The 23909-nt window shown below is 45.6% G+C and overlaps 4 protein-coding genes across 8 annotated transcripts in view; 1 reads left to right on the top strand and 3 right to left on the bottom strand.

Annotated features, from left to right (window-relative positions):
- kat6b (K(lysine) acetyltransferase 6B) overlaps positions 1 to 7516 on the top strand; it is a 26070-nt gene extending 18554 nt beyond the window's left edge. For 4 of the 5 annotated variants that reach the window (XM_076151613.1, XM_076151614.1, XM_076151612.1 and 1 more), the window contains exons 14-17: positions 516 to 675; positions 1708 to 2013; positions 2937 to 3246; positions 3344 to 7516. In XM_076151613.1, coding sequence (XP_076007728.1) covers positions 516 to 675; positions 1708 to 2013; positions 2937 to 3246; positions 3344 to 6210 — 3643 coding nt within the window. In that variant the 3' untranslated portion in view covers positions 6211 to 7516. The remainder of the gene's footprint in view (positions 1 to 515; positions 676 to 1707; positions 2014 to 2936; positions 3247 to 3343) is intronic. The other variant, XM_076151615.1, reaches the window with a different exon arrangement.
- Positions 7432 to 11827, bottom strand: dusp13a (dual specificity phosphatase 13a). The gene is given in 7 exon segments (XM_076151725.1): positions 7432 to 8569; positions 8761 to 8984; positions 9063 to 9282; positions 10218 to 10282; positions 11089 to 11293; positions 11375 to 11592; positions 11700 to 11827. Coding segments are annotated over 7 exon segments (1305 nt in total). The 3' UTR covers positions 7432 to 8324.
- Positions 11828 to 12162: 335 nt separating this feature from the next.
- LOC143001885 (uncharacterized) lies at positions 12163 to 21441 on the bottom strand. The gene is made up of 6 exons (XM_076151726.1): positions 21314 to 21441; positions 20966 to 21183; positions 19389 to 19598; positions 14719 to 14899; positions 13995 to 14215; positions 12163 to 12700 (listed from the first exon to the last, which is right to left on the bottom strand). Exons 1-6 carry the CDS (start codon positions 21439 to 21441, stop codon positions 12474 to 12476), a joined length of 1185 nt encoding a protein of 394 aa, XP_076007841.1. The 3' UTR covers positions 12163 to 12473.
- A 517-nt stretch (positions 21442 to 21958) lies between these two features.
- On the bottom strand, positions 21959 to 22731 carry LOC143001886 (dual specificity protein phosphatase 13A-like). Its single transcript, XM_076151727.1, has 3 exons — positions 22631 to 22731; positions 22336 to 22553; positions 21959 to 22158 (listed from the first exon to the last, which is right to left on the bottom strand). Exons 1-3 carry the CDS (start codon positions 22729 to 22731, stop codon positions 21959 to 21961), a joined length of 519 nt encoding a protein of 172 aa, XP_076007842.1.
- Between the last annotated feature and the right edge of the window lie 1178 nt (positions 22732 to 23909).

The following is a 23909-nucleotide window of genomic DNA, read 5'->3' on the forward strand; positions in this document are numbered from 1 at the left end:
ACCCCCAAGGACATGGAGCACCTGCTGTCCCAGAGCCCCCCTGTCTTTATGCTCCCATTTAACCACACATCACCTTCTGTCCGCTACTTCACTGTTAAGAGGAGGCCGACCTCTGCAGTTGGGCTGAAGGAGGGAAAACAAGGAGAGATGGAAGGATAGATGGAGAAATTAGAAGATAGGTGTGTGTGTGTGTGTGTGTGTGTGTGTGTGTGTGTGTGTGTGTGTGTGTGTGTGTGTGTGTGTGTGTGTGTGTGTGTGTGTGTGTGTGTGTGTGTGTGTGTGTGTGTGTGTGTGTGTGTGTGTGTGTGTGTGTGTGTGTGTGTGTGTGTGTGTGTGTGTGTGTGTGTGTGTGTGTGTGTGTGTGTGTGTGTGTGTGTGTGTGTGTGTGTGTGTGTGTGTGTGTCTCAAAGGTCTGTGGAGTCTGAAATGCATCAAATGAGCATTTTACCAGAGTGAATGTCTTTGGTTGGAGTCCCACTCTGGCGCTCACACATGCGTTTCCCATTCTGACGTAGGGTGGTGTTGATCCGAAGAGAGCGGCTGATTCAGAGGCACACGGAGCGGCTGAGGGCCAACCCACGTCAGCGGGAAGTGGACCCTGACGTCCTGCGCTGGACACCGGCCAACGCTCTCAACTCGGTCCTGTCTGAGGAAGAGAGGGAGGCAGAGATGGACGTAGGTTCACTTAAATGTGGGGATAAATATCTGCTCTTAGCTCAGGATTCTTTTTTGAGATACTCGGCTACTTCACCTGGATTAACTCCCGATTCCTGCTCTTTTGTGACGACCCTGGAATTATTGAGGTGGATTTCTCAGCGGTTGAAGCACCGGCAGTGTCTGTACCCTGGTGTGGGCAGAGATTATTCAGGAAACTGTTTTCTAATGTGTGTGTTATGGTAGGAGTGGAGGTAAGAACATCCTGTAATATTATTGTTTGTTTAGAGCGGAGCAGAGCGGTTACGAGCCAACTCACTGACTGACCAGAAAAATGAAGGACGAGTGAGAGAAACAAAACTCAAAACAAACCTTATTTGCCCCTCATGTCTGTTCACTTGTGTGAGTGAATGCAGAATGAGTCATCAGATCCAGATTATTGTACAAGGAGAAATCTTGACTCTGCGTTGATCTCAATCTTTCATCCTCTATGCATTCCATTCAAATGTAAATGACAAAACTGACTTATTTGTCATTGTGGCTTTGCTTTTTAATCCATTTCCTGGCTTTTACCTCACATGGATTCAAGTTTCAGGAACTATTAGGTGGAAAAGCCCTGAAGCTGATGCCCCACTACTCTGTTACAGAATAGACATCAATTTATTTGTGTACAATTGCCTGGCAGGCTGTTACTGGATGACTGTTTGATTAGCTGGGGAGTTCAAATGGAGGAGCATTCAGAGCCTCCGCACTGTGAGCAGGCATCTAATGTTGTGCAAAATTGCTCTAAATCAGTTCACCACGTAATTGATAGTGCTGAATACTCCATGAAATGGCATCTTTCCACGGTTGCTTAGCGGAAATGTTCCCTCCATGACCGGCAAACATCCAATCAAGGGAGTGTTTTTATTATCGGGAGGAACCTGCGGTCATTCATGTCAAGATGTTAATTCCGGTCTCTTGTTTTCCCATAAGCCTCATTGCTCAGATGCGGGGAGCCGTTGCGTACGCCTTTTTCCCAGAGCTAATGCGTTTTGTCTGTTTAATTACCAGGCTGAGCGGCTGAAGTTGCGGGCCGGTCGCTGGGAGAAGGGGGAGAGAGACGGATACATGATGAGTCACAGGAGCAGGCCGCACCCCGCCAAAGTCCACTGCAAGGTTCCCTACAGGACCTACCAACGCCGAGCTCCGCCCATCTGGACCAGACGCATGGAAGCGGAGGACGTCAGCGATAACGAAGCTGACGACGACGAGGATGATGACGACGAGGATGAAGACGATAACGATGAAGACGAGGAGTCCGCCGGCTCGCCGCCCATCCTGACGAAAGCCCACGTGATGCTGGCAGCCAAGAAAAAGGTGATAATGTGAATCTTCCTCTCTCTCAGGCGTCAACACAAATCAGCCATTTCCCCAAGTGGGATTAACTCATCAATTGTCTGGAGTTTTATTGCAGGAAGAAGCCGAATTAATGTCTATCGTTAGACATTTTCCTTCATTAGGGACCGTGTTGTGTACTGGGGTGAGATTGAAGGGTCTGATGAATATTCATGAGTTCAGTGGAGGGTTGAGCCGCTTCCTGGTGTCATCTGGTGCCTCCCCGCCCGCCCGCCTGCAGCTGTAGATAATAGATTGTGTTCTCACTGCCAGTGTCGAGACTGTGCAGACTAAACCTTGTACCATTGTCAGTGGTCATGGTTAATTTACTGCCCTTCCTCTGCCACCGCTCACATCTGCGCCGTCTACTGCCCCCTTGTGCCTGAGACGATATTACAGCCCCCCCGCCCCTCTCTGCCTGATGTCAGGGAGACTTTTCATCAATAAGAAGTCTGGAATTCAGCAAAGACTCAGAGTTGACTTAGCGTTTTAGTTACAGTATCGATTTCACATTCTTGAAGGGGATTCAGAGAGAGAGGCTGGAATGTGTCGGCTGTGGTCTGCGCTCCCTCTGCCTCTGTCTCATTTGTGGTTTTCCACCGGTCTGCCTCATCGGTGGGAACACATCACTCACAGCGTTCAGGCTCAGTCAGTGTGGTTTTGCCATCTCACATTTAGCACAAAAGCCTGCATGAATGAATGAAGCTCCTCTATCCTCACAGAGGTCGCAGAGTGCTCTAGTTTGCAGCCCACATTCTTAGAAATGTGACGGAGCTTGATGAGGTTTCAGTCTGTGTTCATTAGTGGAAGAATAGAAACTTTACCACCGGCAAATACAACGTTTAATTACAAAATAACTTTGCATTGCAGCCCAGTTTACATATTGTTTTGTTTTGTGTGCTTAGCAGAGAAACGTGCTGAAGAAGAGAGGCCGCAAACGAAAGCGGATCAACAGCAGCGTGACGACGGAGACGATCTCTGAGACCACAGAGGTGCTGAACGAGCCCTTCGACAACTCCGAGGACGAGCGACCCATGCCGCTGCTGGAGCGCACCTGCAGAGTGGGCGACATGATGGAGGAAGATGAGGAGGAGGAGGAGGAAGATGAGGAGGAGGAGGAAGACAAGACGCCAATTACACCAATCAAGCGGCGCAGAGGTCGACCCAGGCTGGAGAAGAACGCACACAAACACAATCTGGAACGCTGGAGTCAAGGTATTGCAGTTTTTTCCAAATGAAGCTGTGTTGTTTTTATTTGAGAGATTAGAGCTTTTAACTCTTCTAACAGTGAAATGTTATCTTTGCTCTGTAGGAGGCGACATGATGTCCAAGAGACCCTGCAGACCTCGACCAGTGAAGCGGAAGAAAGGCTGGCCCAAAGGAGTGAAGCGAGGTCCTCCCAAATGGAGGTTGAAGAATGAGCGGAAGATGGGCTTCAAGCTCAACCTCTACACTCCCCCCGAGACGCCTCTGGAGGCTGAGCAGCACCACATTCACACTGAGGAACTAAAGGAGGAGCCGGACCATGACGTCGTCAGCAGAGAGGAGTGCAGCAGAGCCGGCAGAGACTCGGCAAGTCCAGCCATTACGTCGGAGCTGCTGCCCTCCGAGCCGCAGAGTCCCGTTGACCGCGGCTCCCCAGAGGGCTCCCCTGCAGGTTCTCCTGCCGGCTCGCCCGCCGGCTCTCCGGCTGCTGTGTCGACCCCCAGGCGAGACGAGAGCAACGAATCCCTAGATCCACCTGAGGATGATCCTCAAGAGAGCGAACACGAGCACAAGCACGAGGAGAACTCGCCAGCCAAAGATGTGGAACATAGTACCGAGGCTGCAATATCGCTGGAGAACGACAACGAGGACGAGGAAGAAGAGGTTGAGCATCGGACACACGTTGAGGATCAGGATGCAGATGATGAAGACGAGAGTCACAGCAAGACGGCTGAGCCTGAGAGGAGCAAGGTGGAGGCGCAGTCGAGTTCCAAGGAGGTGGCGGAATGCACGCCGCCTTTTTTAGATCCAAAAGAAGACAACGACTCTGAGCTGAGTCGGCAGGTTGTCACGGCACCGTGTGGTGAAAAGGAAGCGGCGACGACTGCAGAAAGTGTCCAGGATGTAAATACAGAAACGGAAGCGGCGGCAGCATCTGAGGCGGTAGCAGAGGCTTCGGTAGCTGCTGTCGACTCTGACAATCCTGTGGACTCTGAGTCAGAGGAGGAGAGCCCCCCCAGCCCGGGGCCAGGTCGCCCGCTTCCCCCGCCAGCGGAGAGGCCGGCGCTCAGTCCTGTGCCGAGGGACAACCCCCCAATCTGTGCTGAGATCGATTCAGAGACGGCTCAGGCTGTTCAGTCACTGACCCAGGAGACGGAGAGGGATAATGTGTTCCAGGACTGTGTGGAGAGCCAGGAGGCCTGCAGGAGCCTGCAGACGTACACCCATGTGGTCCAGAGCCCCCAGCTCACCTCTCTGGATGATTGCCCCCAGTCTGACCACAGCAGCCCCCTCTCCTCCGCACACTCCCACCCCAGCCAGTCCGTGCGCTCCGTTAACAGCCCTGCCGTTTCCATCCTGGAGAGTGGCTACACTCAGATCAGCCCTGACCACAGTGCCATCTCCGTGCCCTCGCTCCACAACATGGAGACCAGCCCCATGATGGACGTGCCGTCGGTGTCGGATCACTCGCAGCAGGTGGTGGACAGCGGTTTCAGCGACCTGGGCAGCATCGAGAGCACGACGGAGAACTACGAGAACCCCAGCAGCTACGATTCCACCATGGGGGGCAGCATATGTGGGGCGGGCACCTCCCAGAACAGCTGCTCCTATGGCAACATCCCCCCCAGCGGCCTGGCCCAGAGCAGCTGTGCCGTGAGCCAGCAAATGGCCGCCGTCAACCCGGGCAGCTGTGGCATGATTCAGCAGAACAGTCTGAGCTCGCCGCAGCACTGCAACGTCAAGTCGCCGCAGGGCTGCGTGGTGGTGGAGAGGCCGCCTAGCAACAGCCAGCACAGCCAGCGAAGCCAGCACAGCCAACACAGCCAACACAGCCAACACAGTCAGCACAGTCAGCACAGTCAGCACAGTCAACACAGTCAACACTCCCAACACTCCCAACACTCCCACAGCAGGCACGGCCCACACAATCAGCACAGCCAACACAATCAGCTAAACCAGCACAGTCAACACAATCCCCACAACCAGCATAGTCACCACCACAATCATCACCTCCAGCACAATCAGCTCAGCCAGCACAATCAGCACGCTCAGCACAGCCTCCACAATCAGCACGGCCAGCAGCAGCCCATGGCCCAGTGCGCCGTGTCTGCCAACTTCGCCGCCCCCATGCAGCTGGCCGACATCCCCGAGTCGGGCAACCCCAACTTCGCCCTCTACGACCGCATCAACCACCAGGGGGAGTACGGCGGCGGCCACTACTCCCAGCCGTCGGCCACCCTCAGCCTGGCCAAGCTGCAGCACCTCACCAACACGCTCATGGATCACCCTCACTCGCTGCCTTTCAACCACTCGGCCTCGCACCCCATCACATCTTATGCAAACAGCCCGTCTCTGTCGTCGCAGCACTCCGGCCTGGTGTCCCTGTCCCAGTCCTCCCACCGGGTCCCCAACCCTCAGGTGCAGGCCACCATGACCCCGCCCCCCAACCTCAGCTCGCCGCCGCCCATGATGCTCCAGCGCAACATGGGCATCCCGCCTTCGCAGAGGATCCAGCCCCAGATGACCTCTAAAGGCCACATCTCCATGCGCTCCAAGTCGGCGCCGCTGTCCCACCACCAGCAGCAGATGTACGCCCGGGCGCCGCAGACGGTCGCCATGCAGGCGCCGCCCCGGACGCTGAGCGCCATACCGCGCATGAACATGAGTGTCAACATCATGCCGGCGCCGACCTACAACGTCAACTCCATGAACATGACCTCCCTCAACGCCATGAACGGCTACGGCATGAGCCAGCCCATGATGAACAGTAGCTACCATGGCAACCACCCCTATATGAACCAATCACCCCAGTACTCTATGCAGATGGGCATGATGGGAACACAGCCATACCCCCAGCAGCCCATGCAGGCTCCACCACATGGCAACATGGTGTACACTCCAGCTAGTCACCATGGTTACATGAACACAGGCATGTCCAAGCAGTCCCTGAAAGCGCCGTTCATCAGGCGGTAACCGGGGCCGCTTCTTCTTCACGTGCATTTTAAGCGGTTTTGGGAAAAATGCACTGATTTGGCCTCGTGTGGCTTTTTTCTTTGTTTTTCTTTGTCTTTTTTTTGTTGTTGTTGTTGTTTATGACTTAAAAACCAGCAGCACTTGGAAAGAATGCAAAAATTTTCATCGATTGATTTCAAAACTTTGAAGCTTACATTTGAAGTATTTTTGTTCCTCCAGAATGGTGAAGCCTTACATCATTACGATGAAAATCTATTTAACGAGTGTTAGTGTCTCTGATGTGTCTTTTAGAGCGGGCAGGGTTCAGAGGTCGCGGCGGCGGCGTAGCAGCCTGATGAAGCCATTTAATGTGCCTGCTACACGTGGAGCCGGCGGCGGTGTGAACCTGTTCAGTGTACCTGTCTAACAGTGCTGACAATTAGTTTGTACTATACTCATGCCTTTGTATATTTAAATTATTGTACTTATTTTGTAAAGTGACAGCTAGCATGCTTCAGTCTCTGTTAGTGACAGTGCATTGAGTAGTACTGTACAAGTGTTGTGCTTAATAGCAAAGCCATTTTAAAGAGATTTGGCCTTTATTAGGTTTCCCTCCGTGACGAGGGGGGGGGGAGAAAGAAGAAAACTATATTTTGTTAATTCTAATAATGTAAAAAATGTAAACTTAGTCCTGTTTCCTGTTGAGTTTGAGAGGTTTTATTGCGATGTATGTATAATTCTGAAGTCTTTTGTAACAGATCTCCTCGAGGCAGCTTTCTGTTTTATAAAGCAGACTGATTTCTGTCCAAAAATAACAAAGCATATCTCAGTGTTTGTACCCTGAAAAGGCTTGGCGGGAAACATTTCAAAATGTGCGAGAAGTGTTTGACAGAATTTAAAAAGAAGTAAATGATTATAACGATGAATAACAATAAAGAAAATATAAATTTAGTCCAAAGTTGATATTTTACATAATGCCTTTAAAAAGCTACATTTTCATTCCATCTGTAGATTTGTTTTCTATCTTTATAAAATGTCGGATTTATATTTTACCGAAGTGTAGAAGAATAGAGCCTGTGAATAGACCAAACTAAGCTAATGGATTGCATGTAAAACGCAACTTGTACTTGTGTTTTTGTTTATATTGCTCTTTTGTAGCCTTTGTACCTGTACAGAGTCGCTGGAAAGAACAGGGGGGGGAAAAAACCTGGCTATGTGCACACAAACCCGACAGAATGACATTCTTGTATTTATGACTTTTCTCCTTTTGTCAGTCACTTAAAAATGCTGTACATTTTAGCATAAGAATAAATTATGATTGACCATGGACGCGATTCCTCTCGCTTTCGTCTTTCAAATGTTGGTCTGGAGGCACGAAGGAGCGGAGAAGTGGAGGTTAAAGGCCCAATTAGTCATTTTCACACCATACGTAAATATTGCTGATGTAAACAAATGCATAAGGTACAAATTTCTATTTTTTATGGTCAATAATAATGGGCACGTTTTCCTGTTTTCACTTTTTAAATGATAATAGCAACTATTGACTTAATTAATCTGACAATTTCCCTTTTACATTTCCAATAAGGCCAACCAAGGTGACCAGGATGAAGAGTGATGCATGCTGGGATATGTTCAAGTGAGTAGCAGTTCATTTTGTGTGTGATTTGGAATCTACAGGTGCAGCTCAATGAATTAGAATATCATAGAAAAGTTCATTTTTTTTCAGTAATTCAGTTCAAAAAGGTAAACTCTCATATTATAGATTCATTACACACAAAGTGAAATATTTCAAGCCTTTATTTGTTGTAATGTTGATGATTCTGGCTTACAGCTCATGAAAACCCCAGATTCAGAAAATTTGAATATTGTGATAAAGTTCAATCCTGTAGCCTCAAAGTGTCTCACTCTAATCAGCTCGTTAACTCAAATCACCTGCTGAGGTTTCCTGAGCCTTTTTCTTGTCTCTCAGTCTGGTTCAGTCAGCGACACAATCATGGGGAAGACGACCAGATAATAATTTATTGAGCTGCACCTGTATAACAGTAAAAGAGTTTATTTAGAAGTGAGTAATCCTTGTGTTAGTTGTCTTCCTCTCATATCTGAACATGTCCAATGTTTGTGGCGTTGCCCGTCATTCATCTGTTGCCGTGGTTGCTGTGCTCACTGTCTCTCTCTCTCTCTCTCTATTGCTTCCTCTCCTGCAGATGCACATCGAGCTCTCTCAGTTGTTTGAGGAAGCCCCAGTTAGGGATAATCCGCCTGCGTCTCTTCACGTGTTCCACCGCGTCCACCACCGTCATGTCCTTACAGATCATCAGATAAGCCAGGAACAGCGTGGCGGAGCGACTCCTGCCCATCACGCAGTGCACCAGCAGCTTATCTGGAGACAGAAAAGGTGAATTTACTGCACTTCTGGATGATTTAAAGACGATGGGAGACATAATAGACCTATAATGTGTATAATAATTGTCCATCTCTAAACTAGGCATCTCTGGAATCTATCAGTTAGAATCACGCCCTTGTGTCGGGCTCAAAACTTATCAATCAACCCTCCTAAGTCTCTCCTCTTACTCTGAGGATTGCTCAGCGTTTCGTCAATGAACTGCGCCGCGGAGAAGAAGTACTGGCTGAGGTCAAAGGTGACGACATCCTCCGCCGTCACGCCTTTGTAGACCACGTCCATGTCGCCGTAGTAACCCGCTCCCGTGTCCACATTGTTCCACGTCCCCTCCGCCGCGTTCAGAATGTGCGTAATCCCCAACCTCTTCAGACCTGACCTGTCCTTCGCCGTCTGCCTGTAAGTGAGCGAACCCCGTGTGAGTTTGAGTGGAATCAGCCGGTGTCTGATGGAGTCTTTGTGCTTTTTCACTCACTCGTCCCCGATGTAGACTTGAGGCCAGACTTGGCTGACTGGCGTGTAGGCCACACTCCCACGGTTCAGGATCTTCTCCAGCTCGTAGCCTCCGGGCGTGACGTATTCCTCATCCTCCGGTTCCTCCGTCGCCTGTGGAACGTTCATCCTGGTGCCGGCGGGCTTTGACTTGTGAGAAGACATTTCCTCACCGCAGCTTTCTTTCACACATGATGCATTACCTGCAGGGGACAGAGACACACACTCCATTTGTCCTCGCGTTTCTCCGTGTGCAGGCACAGACTTGCGCTTTTGTTGTGTTCATGCATCACCTCAGGGAAGAAAGGAAGATTTACTCACTGGCTGAATTTCTTACTTTTACTCCATTTCAGAGGAAATATTGCAGTTTTGACAGAAGCAGTGACTTTAACATTCAGTTTCTCTTATTTTATCTCAAAATTAAAGAAAATAGCATGGGTTTCACTATTTTAAACCTCTCAGATTAGACATTACAGCATTTTAACACATTCTTGTACAAAGTATTTCCCTCCCTTAGTTGTAAAGATCATTTCATCTTTATCATCGTCAGTATTTCCTCTTTCATTCCAAAATTTGAGAGACAAACTTCGATCTTAACTTTTTCTGAGTGAGGCTGTGTTGTTGACTCCTTTGCAAACGTTAAAATCTGAAAACTTTTTCTTCTGACAATCTCAGATCTACAAAACAACTGAGAACTTTTTAAGGAGAAACTCTAATCTAAGTGAGGTTCCTGAGCTGTATTTCAGGTGAAACCCTCTTCATCCTGGACTCACCGTAGCTTGTCGTCCTTCCCTTTCATACTAGAGAATCTGCTTTGCTGGTTTTGTCAGCATGTTGTTCCTCGGTCCTTAGAGCAGAACATGTTATGGTTTGATTCTCTGGGGGGGAGCAGAGGCAGATTGTGTAACCGCTCTGTGACGAGCATCAAATGGACAGATGGTTTATTTTTAGGCTGTAATGTGGCTCCCTGACCTTCCAGCCCTCCCAGGCTCTGCCATCTTCCCCCTAAACGCACAACTTTAACGTGCTGCTGCTGCTGCTGCTGGCTGGCTGGCAGGAAGCCGCTCTTATCCAAAGTTTACACGTGCCAACGGATCCGCGCGTCCGCTGGAGTGAACAGAACATTCTCGGCATTTACAGGAAAATTGAAGGGGCTGGAAATCCTGTCGGTCTTTGATGGAGCCTCTCTGCATATCTCTCAGACTGCGGGAGAAAGAGAGCAACATCCTGGAACATGTTCTGCATCTTCCTCATCCTCTCAGGGCCAAAACCCAGCCAACATGTGTCAGACTGTTAGACAGATGTTAGGCACACGTCTTTGAGTCAGTGTTCTATGATATGCTCGGTCCGTTCAGTGATCTAAATGCGAGAGTGTGATGATGACTGTATTACTAACATATCAGAGTCTTCACACCAACAGCCTCCTTTAGTGTTCCCTCATATCTTCATCCTCTGCCATCATTCATTCTGACAGTGAAATCATTAAACCTGTGATATCCAATTCCTTTTATTTTGACAGCATCTCTCATACTCCCTCTCTCCCTCGCCCTCACTCCCCCTCTCTCTCTGAGCTCTGGAGAGCATTTCTTATTAAGATGGCTCCAGTGTTTCATCTTTTTTTCAAAGTCTGACCTGAATCTGTACACTCACACACACACACACACACACACACACACACTCAGAAACACGCTGACAGATTTTTGTCATCTCATATCAAGCCTGTTAAAGACAACACACAGTTTTAACAGTTAGACGCTGGATTTCAACAGTTTAGACTTCCACACCTGAGTAAATGAGAGCAGCATTGTTTTTTGGCAGTTTGATCAAAACGGCTCCAACTACCAGAAAGGAAATTCATGAATTTTCAGTGATATTGATTTTGCGGTTTGTAAGACGAAGACTCAACATTAAGAAATCCATATCAGAGGAAGTCGGGATACTGAGATTGCATTTGAATGTAACGTCTCAAAGGTTCATCAGAGTTTCTCCTTTAGAATGAAAGTTATAACGATGTTGTGATTCTCCTCTGCAGGTCCAAGCATGAGTCCAGGTGGCAGAGCTGGTTGAGGAATCCCAGGTTTGGTAGAATGTTCCTGTGCTTGCGAACGACCTCGATCGCCCGCAGGAGAGACAGCTTCTCCTCGATCATGAGGAACGCCAAGACCAGAGCGGCTGAGCGGCTGATTCCCCTCGCACAATGGACCAGCACCTTTCCTGTACCGGTGAGAGAAAACATCACGTCAGATTTCAGGCCCTCAACATTGTTCTTGACTGTGTAGTATGTCGTCCTCGTACCGTTATGGGTCAGGGCTGCGTGGATGAACTCCGCACTCTCTGTAAAGAACGGGCTCAGGTTAAAGTCTCTCTGGTCTGCTGCTTGGACTCCGTGATAGAGAATCTTTGTGTCTTTGTAGAACCTGGGCCCTGTGTCGATGTGCTGAGGGCCGTCTGCGGCGTTCAGCACATGTGTAATCCCCATGTTCACCAGCAGGGCTTTGTCTTGAGCAGTAGCACTGAGTACAAACATCACAAAACAGAAAGATTGTACTTATATACGGTTATAAATAAACTTATATATAAGTTCATGTCTTTAATGACGCTCCATCTCTAAATGACTCACGCGTCTCCGATGTAGAGGTTGGGCCAAACCTCATTCACTGAGCCAGTAGGTCGTCTGTTCTTCAGCAAAATGCCGAGCAGGACACAAGTGGGTGGAGTCTGATATGCTTGCTCCGCCTCTTCTCTCATACCTACAGCCTGCACAGAGTGATGGAACCTTTGTGGTGTTGTAGCCTGTTGTCCTGCCGGCTGCTCTTCTTCTTCTTCTTCTTCACGTCGACATTTGGAGAGACGTTCCAGTAAACTCTGATCTTATTGGATGAATGAGCGCCTGTGAGGTTCAGTGTAGTGCTGCAGTGAGACAGCTGAGACCGCAGACAGGTCTGACCAGGATCACTTTGGACTATTTATTCCTAGGAGGACTGTGAGGGGACACATAACCATACGTCCATTTATAACACACACGTTTCTATTTGCAGCTCATGGCTAATTTCACTCCAATAGTTGAGAAGAACTCTGAAAATCTGGATTCATTCCCATGTTTTCGATTCAGTCTCAACATTTCATGATTATCCATAAGCCTTCTGAGGTTTATTCCCAATTTCTTGTGACTTTTAATAAGGATTCCCATTTTTAGAGGGTTGCTCCAGACAGGTTTGTTCAAATACATACACGTGTTATTTTAAATTCTTTCAGAAATCTGCTAAAGAGATAATCTGATAGGAAAAACCAGACTTGTGGAGGTTAGAATGTGTCATCTCTTCATTTATATCCTCCTTAAAAAGCCTAGAAATCCAGATTTTAACAGGAGAGGGTTCGGTGATCTTATAGTATTTCATGTCCGTCCGTTGTGGCTCCAGCTCCTGGGCACTCCCTGACACTGGAGCTTCTTGTCCAGCTTTCTGAGTTGCTCCAGGAAGCCTTGATTGGGTGAGATGTTCCTGTTGGCACTGACGTCTTTAATGGCCTCCACTAGGGTCCTGTGCTCGTGGATCATCAGGTAGGCCAGGACCAGCGTGGACGAGCGGCTCAGGCCCATCGCACAGTGGACAAACACTTTACCTGTAGAGCAGAAGAGAGAATGACTGATTAAGGGGTATCAATAATTTTGTCCAGACCATTTGGATTCTTTAATTTGAAACAATCGATTCATAGGAAACCAAAAGCAATTCTATTAAATGTGAAATAAAGAATTGCGGACGCCAATGACCTTTGTCATTTCAGACTCATTTCACTCATTTCAGAGACAAATTGTGGGTTATTTCCTTTAATTTTAAGGCTTTAGCCGAACTACATCTACTGGACTGTTGTGTTAAAGGTGATCTTACCTGTCTTGTGTGTTTCTCCTTCATGTATTAAAAGCCTTACACATCACAAAGTGGAGGACTCCTAACTCCCTGGCTAAAAGTTTCCCCACAACACTGCAACAAATGTTTTTACACACAGTAATCCCCCGGTTGCTTATCGAACCTGAGGATTAGGGTGCAGAGGAGTGTGTAATTGAACTGTCTTGGCGGTTTGTGTATTTCGGTGTATTTCCACTGGGGATTACCAGGCACCGGCACACACTGGAGCCGCTGATCAGCCAGCGTGTGAAGGAGGAGGCCTCATCTTATTACTGTCATGTCAGATACTGCCTTCACTTTGCATAACAGAGGCGGCACAGGCCACAAATATAATTGTGTAATTTCCATGTCCAATAAAAGTGTTGCTTACAAATTACCAGGGCAATCCATTTAAAACCAATTTTCCTGGCTGAGGTCTGAGTTTATGAGAAGATTACCGTGGGGGAAAGATATTAGCTTGATATTACATTTAGTGTTTGATTTGCATTTTAATGATGAACACAACTGGGAGTTTGTGTGATGGGAACTGAACGTCTCTACCTGTTCTTTCAAAAACGTTGACGCCTTGATGTGAATGTGTGTTAAAGACTAAAGGTCTGGAGCCACGCGTACTCCCACATGTTCATCAGAAAACAAAGCTGTCAGAGGGATCAAATATTGATCCATTGTCTGCCTGGGCTGTTGTTTCTCATCTCGCTCTCGCCTCAGCTGTGCTCTGGGCTGCATTAACACACCAAAACACTTCTTCTGTTAACACGCTGACGTGCGGTACATCGTTTAGTTTGTAAGGACACTCAAATGCAGTTAGAATGTAGTTTAGTGTGGATTTCCTCCTCTTAGGTTTGTTGTTGAAGCATCAAACACATCTGTACTGACTCATTTGCTTTCATTCATTTTTAATTGGTGTTGAACTTGAAGTGGTCTACTCCTCAGCTCTTTGTTTGCTACCCTTGGTTTCTCTCCTCGTTATCTTATAAATGTTGTATCAAGAGTGTGAGAGAGTTCCTAACCTGTGGGCGAGCTCAAAGCATTCTTGATGAAATGGGCTGCTGGGTAAAAGAAGGGACTGAGGTCAAAGGAAGGCATATCAAACGCTTCCACTCCATGATAAGTGATCCTGGTGTCTCGGTAGAAGCCGGTCCCCGTGTTCACGTTGAACTTCCCGTCGGCGGCGTTGAGCACGTGGGTGATGTGATGGGCCTGCAGCGCTCTCTTGTCTTTGGCTGCATACCTGATGGGAGAGGAGCATAATTATCTGTCAGTGGAGATAAGAACAAGACAGATGTTTCATTTCTACGGGAGCAGGAGTAAACAGAACGGAGCGTAAACACACGGCAGCTGTGAGGTGGAATAAGGATACCAGACTGCAACCGGGGATGCTTAGGAATTATCGGGGAAAACATCACTGATGGCTCCATTGATGGTTAATAAATCATTTAGTAAGGATTTATACATTATTTAGAGTCAATCTCTCAATATAAACACTTTGGGGTCGCCCACATCCAAAGAATAAATGAATTAATGATGAATTTAATGGAAACATGAAGAAAAAAAAAATCCTATGTTTACAAATGGAAAAGATGGGAAAAAAAAGAATTTAAGGGGTAATGGACATTCTTGATCCTGGGTTCCTCTACTTTCATGTGGACTCATAAGCTGGCAAAGTAAACCGTTTCATAATTATGCAACAGACAGACAGAAACATGTAGAAATGTAGTAATGTCCCAGTCTCACATGTCTCCTATGTATATCCTGGGCTGGACCTCATCCATGTGTGTGCTGGTCCCTTTCTTTGTCCACATCAGCCTGTGGAGCTCTGAGGCTGGGGGCGTCTCATACCTGCTGCCCGTCCCCTCAGGGCTGGACAAGCAGCTAAAGCCCCTGGACATACCTGGATCAGCCACTAACCTCTTCCCTATAAGGACACATACCACGGTTCACAGGATTCAACTGGGAATTTGAATCAGACACAGTGATGCATACTGAGTGACGACTTCTTTTGGTTCTGTCTCTTTGAGGGGCCCGTCCAGGAAAGCTTGCTTTGTTCTGATCCTGCATCCAGTCTGAGTCGGCGACAGGATGTAACAGATCCTGTCTTCCTCGCTGGCCTCTTAATTTGTCGGGTGAGTATGTAGCACATTCAAATCTGTGACACGTTGACTTACGAGAGTGTACAACTACCACTAAGACTATAAATAACACAAAAACAACAACAACAACAACAACTTAAGGACCTTATTCACAATGTCTAAGCTATGTAGAAAGGGTATTCAATGCCTCCTTCAGGTGAGCATCACAGAGGATTGATAGTGTGCGTTTTACATTTGCATGCGTTTAGGCAGCTGTGTGATTCAGCTCCAGGCGGCGACCGTACAAGCGTGTACGTACACATTGTCATCGTAAAGAAGGCGTCGGCGGCTTATTATCATTCCGCTGGTGTATGGAGACATAATGTAGCAATCAGAGTGCATGTGTGTGTGTGTATTGTGTGTGTGCAGTGTGTGTGTGCTCATTGTAATGTCCACAGGGATGAGTCATTGAGTATGTACCAAATCTGTTTCAGTGACCTTTTGTTAAGCTGCTTTGGCATATGGAGATGCACGCCAACATCATGACAGCTTTATCAATCTCTGCAGCTGAAGACACACACTACACACACACAGTGGAGGGTAAATACATACATTTACCACCTGTGTACAGCTTTCCGTTCCCTCTACTTTGCTGCTTTTAGCTGTTTTCCAGGCGTTGTATCGGTTTAGTAATGGGAACCTTTAAAGAACTGCCGGGGAGAGATTGACTGGTTCCAAGAAAATTCCCAACAGATTTGCGTCTAATGTTCCCTGGTGGTTGTGTAATCACCCTGGAGGAAATCTCCCTGAAGCTTCCTTTTTGGATTTATGATTTTATAAAGGTTTTACGTAACCTCTGGGGAACAGAATCTGATAGTTCCCTTGCAGACTGGGGGTTGGATCATATCGCAGGCAGTGGGTCTCTCCAATTTGATTGTGTGTTCCAAAAACACTCAACCGTGCCTCTGGGGGCCTCCAGGTTCACCATGAGTGTGAATCTGCTACAGACCTTCGTCCTTGGTGCTGAACTAGTGACTCCTGCTGGTGGGATGTGTTTCTGCATAGAGACATAACCCAGCATAGAGGAATAATATGAATCTCTAATGTGTTTTGTTTGGCTGTCTAGACCCTCCAAAGGACAATAATAAGAGATAAGACAGTACAGAGAAGCAAGCATTTCTTTAAGTTCACTTGAGTTGAACCCATCATGTTTACACTTCAATTACAAACTAAGCTTTTCTATAATTCTATATTGTTGCGAGGTGGCTGTTGCAGTCTTTATCCATGTATTAGAATTTTAAAAAGCCTGATCCGTGCCTCCCTACAGACTGTGTGAATGCGTGGGAGAACATGTATCGGCAAGGAAACGTGTATTTCTGCCAGCATATGCTGCGTGATGTGGTTTTATAGATGATGAAGGTGCAGAAAAATGTGTCTCTGCACAAGTACAACATGTGCCCAGAGTACCTGCAGGCTCTTCTTCCTCCTCATTGATCTATAAGCACAGCCCGTCCCTCCCTCCCTCCCACAGTCAGGGCAGAGAACTGATTTCCCTGGTGCACATGTTGAGCTGCAGCGCTGCTTTCACAGCTTCCCCCCTCAGGCTCACCTGTCCTTCCTGCTCTATTTCTGTGTAATTAAAGATGCTATGTATGCGAAAGTGCCCGCGGTTAACACGGAGGGCAAATCAAATTGGCTTTTTACCTCCTCCAGGCCTCTTCTTGGTGGGTTTATGAATTACACCTCCCTCTTCAGGCTCAAGGATGTGGTTCATCTGGATCTGAAGGCCAAATTAATAAATGAAGAAAGTGTGGTAATTCATCAGCCGACACAATATGATCACAGCACACACACACAGTAGATATACAAGCTGCATACATGTCTTTACAAGCCGACACGCTCATATTACCATGGCCACAGGAAAGACCTCATACGATTGGCTGGCAGGCATAAAAGCCGTAAGAGAATAGATCTGTGTAAGTGTAAGATGTGTTTAACAGTACATAACCATATGGACCTTCTAAATGATATGAGATACTGAATCAAAATCTCTGAATTACAGGGGCATCTCAATAAATGACAATATTCTAATTATCTGAGAGACTGAAACTGAAAATTTGGGCTTTTCCTGAGCTGTAAGCCAGAATCATCAACATTAAAACAAACAAAGGCCTGAAATATTTCACTTTGTGTGTAATGAACCTATAATATATGAGAGTTTACCTTTCTGAATTTGAATTTGAATTACTGAAATAAATGAACTTCTCCACATATTCTAATTTATTGAGCTGACCTGTATAACTTAGTGTATTTGAATTGTGAGCATTTTGCCTAATTGTGCATTAGTAATATCCAAATGTGATAATATCTCATAATTACTAGAAAATGTAGTATTAATATGACATAAGTCTGTTAGGTGGCAAAAATGGCAGACTATTATTGTAATTAAAAGTTAGAATTCTGTGTTGTGGATTGTCTTTCCTAAGTGGTAGAAATGGAATTCTATGTGGCAACTTGTCGACAAATTCTGTATAAAATGTTCATAAATTTGCTTGTTAACTCCAAACAAATGCACAACTTTTCTTGAGCTCAGGCTACTTTGTTTCTAACTTTTTAAACAACTAATATAGATGTTAGATGAAGCTGTAGTGGAGTAGACGTGTAAAGTTACTTGAGTAAAGTTGGTACAATAATACTCCAGTGGAATACTTTAGTGAGCTATGTTTAGATACTTTGCTCCTCTGGTCCATAATTAGAAATACTGCGAAAACAAAATGGATATCTATCTGCAACAAATAGCTAAATCTACTGTGTTAGACTCACTTACCTTGGTTGGACACTTTTCTTTCTCTCTCTCTCACTATAAGAGCTCCATGTAGGTCGACAGCAACTGTCTGCCTTCTCCTCTGTAATCTGCCCTGCAACCTTTTTTGCTATTTTAACTTCTGAATCTGAGCCCAAAATAATTCTGGCATCATCTTCTGCATTCCTTAAAGGTTAGCGGAGCTTCCAGCAGGCAGGAGAAGAAGAGTACACGGCTTTTCACAGCAACAGAACCCTAGCAGCGGTGCCACTTGTGCTTCAATCTGCCGCAGCGTTTCTCCTTTACAGACATAAATCAGCTCTTGAACGCTTTCAGGTCAGCAGCTTCTGGTCTGTAAGTTTAGTAAGTCGACTGTTTAGTGGATAGATGCAGAAACCTTGAGTAGAGGCTTTATTTTCACAGAAAGTTTACTTTACTTTTAGTTTTGTTGTTCAGTGTAAATGCACAATTACATACAATACACACACATCCATACAGTCTGATTTCATCCTGGTATTTGGCACATGGAGTCAAAACACATAAGAAACAATAACTCTCAGACTGTGTGAAGATGTGATGTACCATTACATCATCGTTGACCTTTTAGTGAACCCCTTTCAGCTACGATTCAAGTCCAGTTCAATCCACAGGTCAGCTGGTGCATGAATGCAGTGGAATCGTCCTTCATTCTCCATATTTACAGGCACAAGTCGCTCTCAAAGAACTCAAGGTAACACAGTCAAGTCACCATGAAGGCTCACAAAGTCCCATACATTGAATTTTGCATCCTTAACATGCCATTATGTGCTCTATACCACATTTGATACCAGGGTAATGATTTGTATGTATTTCAATACTTATTCTAACACTTAATGTAACACTTTGAGATGGTTTCAATGAATTCAACCTCTCACGTCTTACTAACAGAATGTAACCCTTGTAATGAGGATTTCCTCATTCCATAGTGAACAGAATCCATGAATCCACACTCACACACACTGATACAGACTTTAAAACAGGAACAATTCAATACAACAAACAATTCCTTGGTACGTTGTGTGTTCTTACCTGAAATGTCTTTAACTATACAATGAAAGTATTTCTCTTAGCACCATGTGAGTCCTTATGCACATTCCTAACATGTCTCCGGAGGTGACATCATAGATCATATTCTTTTGTTGTCGTAAAATGAGTACGAATGAAAGAACTGTCATTGTTTCTCTGTGAACAATGATGGATTATGAAGCGTGTGTGCTGCTGCAGATTGAGTCTCTAGTTGCAGTAACGGTCACAGTTGCATTCAATACCTTTACCTTGTGACATTTGGTCCATTCTGCTGTAATATAAAATGAGGTGCTGAAGAAAAGATAAGTCTACGATGTCACAAGCTTCACGACAGAAACAATCATGAAATCCCTTCATTCTGTTTGATTTCACAGCTATTTAGTATGAAAAAAAAAATTGTATTTCTGCTAAGACCTTCTCTGTTTTTAACGTGAGTGCATCCATAAACATCTAAAGTCCTGGGCGTTACAGGATCTGACATATCTTCTTTTTCTTTGCCAGATGAAGTTCCAGGTCCAGCAGCAGAGCCAAGAAGTTCTTGTTTGGGTAGATGGCTCGTTTTTGGACCAGTTTCTGCAGAGCCTGTTTGAGGGGGATGTGATGGTAGATCATGAGGTACGCTAACACCAAGGTGGATGACCGGCTCATTCCCATGATGCAATGTACCAGGACTTTTCCTGGAAAAAACGAGAGAGGAAAAGGATGAGCAAGAGGCCTCTGTCTTATTAATATCTTACATGAGCTTTGACTCACGCTGCGAGCTAAAAATACATCCCATAATTCACTGCTTTTGCTCATTTAAGGTCCCTTTGCAGATTCTAACACTTTAATCCCATCCATGCCCTCCCGGAGGAGTTGTTGGATTTATAATGTGAAATCAAAGTAATGGTGCTGATTTGCAGATCCATGGAAATGTAAAAGTACTCAATCTGTTCAAAGTTAAATTTCATATCAACATTGATCCCTAAAAGGTGAGTTCTTTTAGATCGTTTCCCGGGACGTTCCCGGCGCCCGGGACTGGTTCTGGCTTTAAAAGGGTCTGTATGTGTGGTTGCAACTTGCAGCAACAATCACGGGGGGGTTATTCTCTAAGGGAACATCCATTGCCTGCATGCTTGCCGGTGAAAATCACGGACAACACGTTTTTGCTTTTACAGGGGGCGCCGGAAACCGCCGGAACCAGTTTTGCTTGGGCGCCGGGAGCGTCCGTTGCCGGCTAAAATCACGGACAACATGTTTTTGCTTTTAGGCATGTATCAGAACACACCTGGGTTTAGCTCTGATTATGTAGTGAAGTTGGGCATCATAAAGTCATCTTATTCTAGTTGTAGACGCACAATTCAGCCAGGAACCCGGAACCAGTTTTGCGCGTACAGGCGCCGGAAACAACCGTTGCCGGCACGTTTGCCGGTGAAAATCACGGACAACACGTTTTTGCCTTTAGAGTATTTCCGGCCACCGGGATCACTGTCTGACATAACCAGTGGGTCTGGTGCCCCAGTAACTCCCCCTGAAACCTTTAAGGCATGTATCAGAACACACCTGGGTTTAGCTCTGATTATGTAGTGAAGTTGTGCATCATAAAGTCATCTTATTCTAGTGATCCCGGTGGCCGGAAATAATCTAAAAGCAAAAACGTGTTGTCCGTGATTTTCACCGGTGTGCCGGCAACAGACGTTCCCGGCACCCGCGTGCGTAAAAACACGTCTAATATTGTTTTTCTGTTGTTTTGTTCCGCATTATAGCATTATAGCCCCTGAAACACTGGTGGTTTCGGTGGCCCAATGGCACCGGCACCGGCAAGTGTCCCCCCCAATACCTTCTGATCTATAGAAGGGGGGCGCAAGAAAACGTTTGAGAAGCACTGATGTAAACACAGAAACATGACACTATGTGATCTGACAACACTGGAAACTGCATCAACACTGCAGTTATGTTGTTAGAATCCTTAACGGTTAATATCTACGGTTAAAGCTGGAGATTCAAACATTAACATTAACAAAACACATTACAGATTACACATTACTCTGAGCTCTAATCTTACCGTGTGATGACTTCAGTGCTTTGTGAATGAAATCAGCACCAGGCTGGAAGTAAACATCCAAATCAAAGTGTGTGGAGTCGTCTGCTGGAATGCCACAATACACAAAGTCGTTGCCATAAAAGCTTTGGTTCCCTATGCTGCCTTGCTTGGAGTGAGCAGCGTTTAATACATGAGTTATACCTAATTTCAGCAAAGCACTCTTGTTTTGGGCTATAGCCCTAACAAGACAAAGAGATGGAAGAAGAAAAGGTTCAAAACAGCGCATTGTGTCACGTCACAAACACAAGCATCAAATAGCATCAAGTACAGACAATAGAGAGTTCTAATGATAATACAGTTCATACTTACACGTTCCCTATATATATGTTGGGCCAGACCTCGTCGATTTGACTCAGATGGAGCTCACAGGAGTCTAAAACCTTTTGTAGATCCTTCACAGACAGATACTCCTTTCTTTTGTCTTTCAAAGTCGACATTTCTAATTCCAAATCCTTGTATCAATGACTCCTCCAAATGTTTGTAGCATTAAAGCAGTCAGTGTGTGTGTGTGCCCCCCTCCTCCACCCTCTCCCCCGGCTCAGTATGATGTGTACCAGCAGGTGTTTGTCTGCTGTCACTGGACAGTTACCCAATTTAGTGCTTAACCTAGCGTGTAGGCTTACTCATGCAGAGGACACGACAACAAACACACAAACCCAGCCTGTGTCGATCTCTAATTTAATAAGCCTCAAACACGGATGAACGATTCCACAAAGCGGCTATAATTGGATGTAATTGTGAACAAATGTTAAAGTACACAGCTTTACAACTGGATCCCAGACAGATCACTGCTGCGTTTGTGCCTCATCTGGGGAATTCACTATCCTCACTGCAATACTGCAAACAGAGTCACTGAAGGGAAATGATCTTCCTCCAATGGTTTAGTTAGATAAGTAACAACCTTGTATGACATCATCTCAGCAGTTATGTAATCAAGAAGGCTGGAGAATTGAATTAGCATGTTAGAGGAGCGTTCAATCCTTCTTCCAGAGCACGGAGCTGCTTGAGGAATCCTCTGTTTGGGAAGATCCACCTACGCTCTTTGATCTTATTGATGGCGCCCAGCAGGGAGTAATGTCGGTGGATCATTAGATAGGAGAGGACGAGAGAGGCAGAGCGGCTCACTCCAACTGCACAGTGGACCAAAATTCTAGCTGGGGAAGAAGAAAGATGAGGATTATGAACCCCAAAGCGACTGAAAGTGGAATTCATTTGATGTGACTATAGATACAGAGGTTACCACTTATCTAAGAGGCTTCTGTAGTGCCACTGAAGCATCGCCCCCTACTGGTGATCACTGGCAACACCCACAATATGAAACATGTATTTACCACCAGGTGTATCTAATGTATCGTGGATAAACTCAGCAGCAGAAAGGAAATAGGGAGAGAGGTCGAAGGACGGGGAATCATCAGCAGGCACCCCATAATAATCCACCGTGGATCCATAGAAGTCCTGACTCCCCTGACAGTGCATCCTCCCATGAGCCGCGTTGAGGACATGAGTGATTCCCAGCTTCCACAAACTGTAGCGGTCATTGGCCACCGACCTGTCAAAGTAAAAGCTTCATCAAAATGACTGAAAACTCAATCCTCTCCTTAGTTACTAAGCTTTAACGTGACTTACATGTCGCCAATAAACAGATTAGGCCAAACTTCATCCACGTGATTTCCAAACCTTTTTCCTCCAAACAAAATCCTCTCCAAGTCTTTAACAGAGGGCAACATCATTCCTTTTCTCCAGATTGTTCATGGTTAGATAGCCCACACCAAACTATGATACAGTACAAATATCCGTTTATATGCTTTCTTCCCCCAACATTTATTTTGGGAGTGTGTTGAGGCTTTACTACATTCATGTTGGTAGTGACAGGGACAGGTGCTCTGGGTCTAAAATTAAAACGGCGACCTCGTTTTTGAATGTTGGTCAAACTTAGAGATCAACGTATTTGTAAAATGTGGAACAAATCCTGGCTCTCTCTCTTTCTCTCCCCCTCCCTCTCTCCTCAGCCCAAGATTGCTTTCAAATGGATTGATCGCGTGCCTTCCCTGATGTATTGCAGTATTGGTTGCTCTCTTCGTTGACAGTTCCACACTAGAGAAGCGCAAGGCTCATGGGTATACTGTTAATTAAGTTAAACTTTCTGTTTTAGTGACGTTAATGTTCATGTTAATTGATACAGACGTGTTATGTGATTATCAGTATTTGTGTAGAGAAGTTGAAGTTTAATTGATTGATTTCTTGATTGATATAATCACATAACTGAAATGTCCATAGCAATTCATCACTTCCGGCCCCACATTAGAGTTTGTTGTCATACAGATTAGTAGGTTGAACTTCTGTGAAATGACAGCAGACCACCCTCTCTCCTCTGAGGTCTTGCAGTGTAGAATGTACAGGAAGTATTTTGAAAGCTGAGCCCTTGGAGATCTTTCTTCCACGTGTTTGCCATAGTATCATTAATCTACTATTACAAGACAAACTGTGAAAATACACCTGTGTGTGAGATGTTAACATGTATGGGAAAAAGAGAAGGAGAATATTTATAATTTATCTTGTCATTTATTACTGTTAACATTATTCTTTTATATTCATGAATTGTTGTCCTCCATCATTATAAGAGCGATACTGTACATACTTGTCATTAATGTACTACACTCTGCTGAGTGAGACTCCCAGACTTAAACTCTAAACTAAAAAACAAAAATATTAGAAATACAATAGAATACAATACAATTATCAAGTTACCCAATCATTTATTGTAATGGAACATTTGGCAATAAGAAAAAGTTCATGAATTACAAATTAAATATGTGAAGTTTCAGCAAACATTGCATCTAATATATTCGATTAGGAAGTTGTGGGGGTTTAAAGCACAGAACAGAAGAAACAAAAGAAACTGAGA

This window comes from Genypterus blacodes, unplaced genomic scaffold (assembly GCF_046128005.1).
Source record: "Genypterus blacodes isolate CSIRO-AG114 ecotype Tasmania unplaced genomic scaffold, CSIRO-AGI_Gbla_v1 ptg000055l_1, whole genome shotgun sequence".
Taxonomy (NCBI): Eukaryota; Metazoa; Chordata; class Actinopteri; order Ophidiiformes; family Ophidiidae; genus Genypterus; species Genypterus blacodes.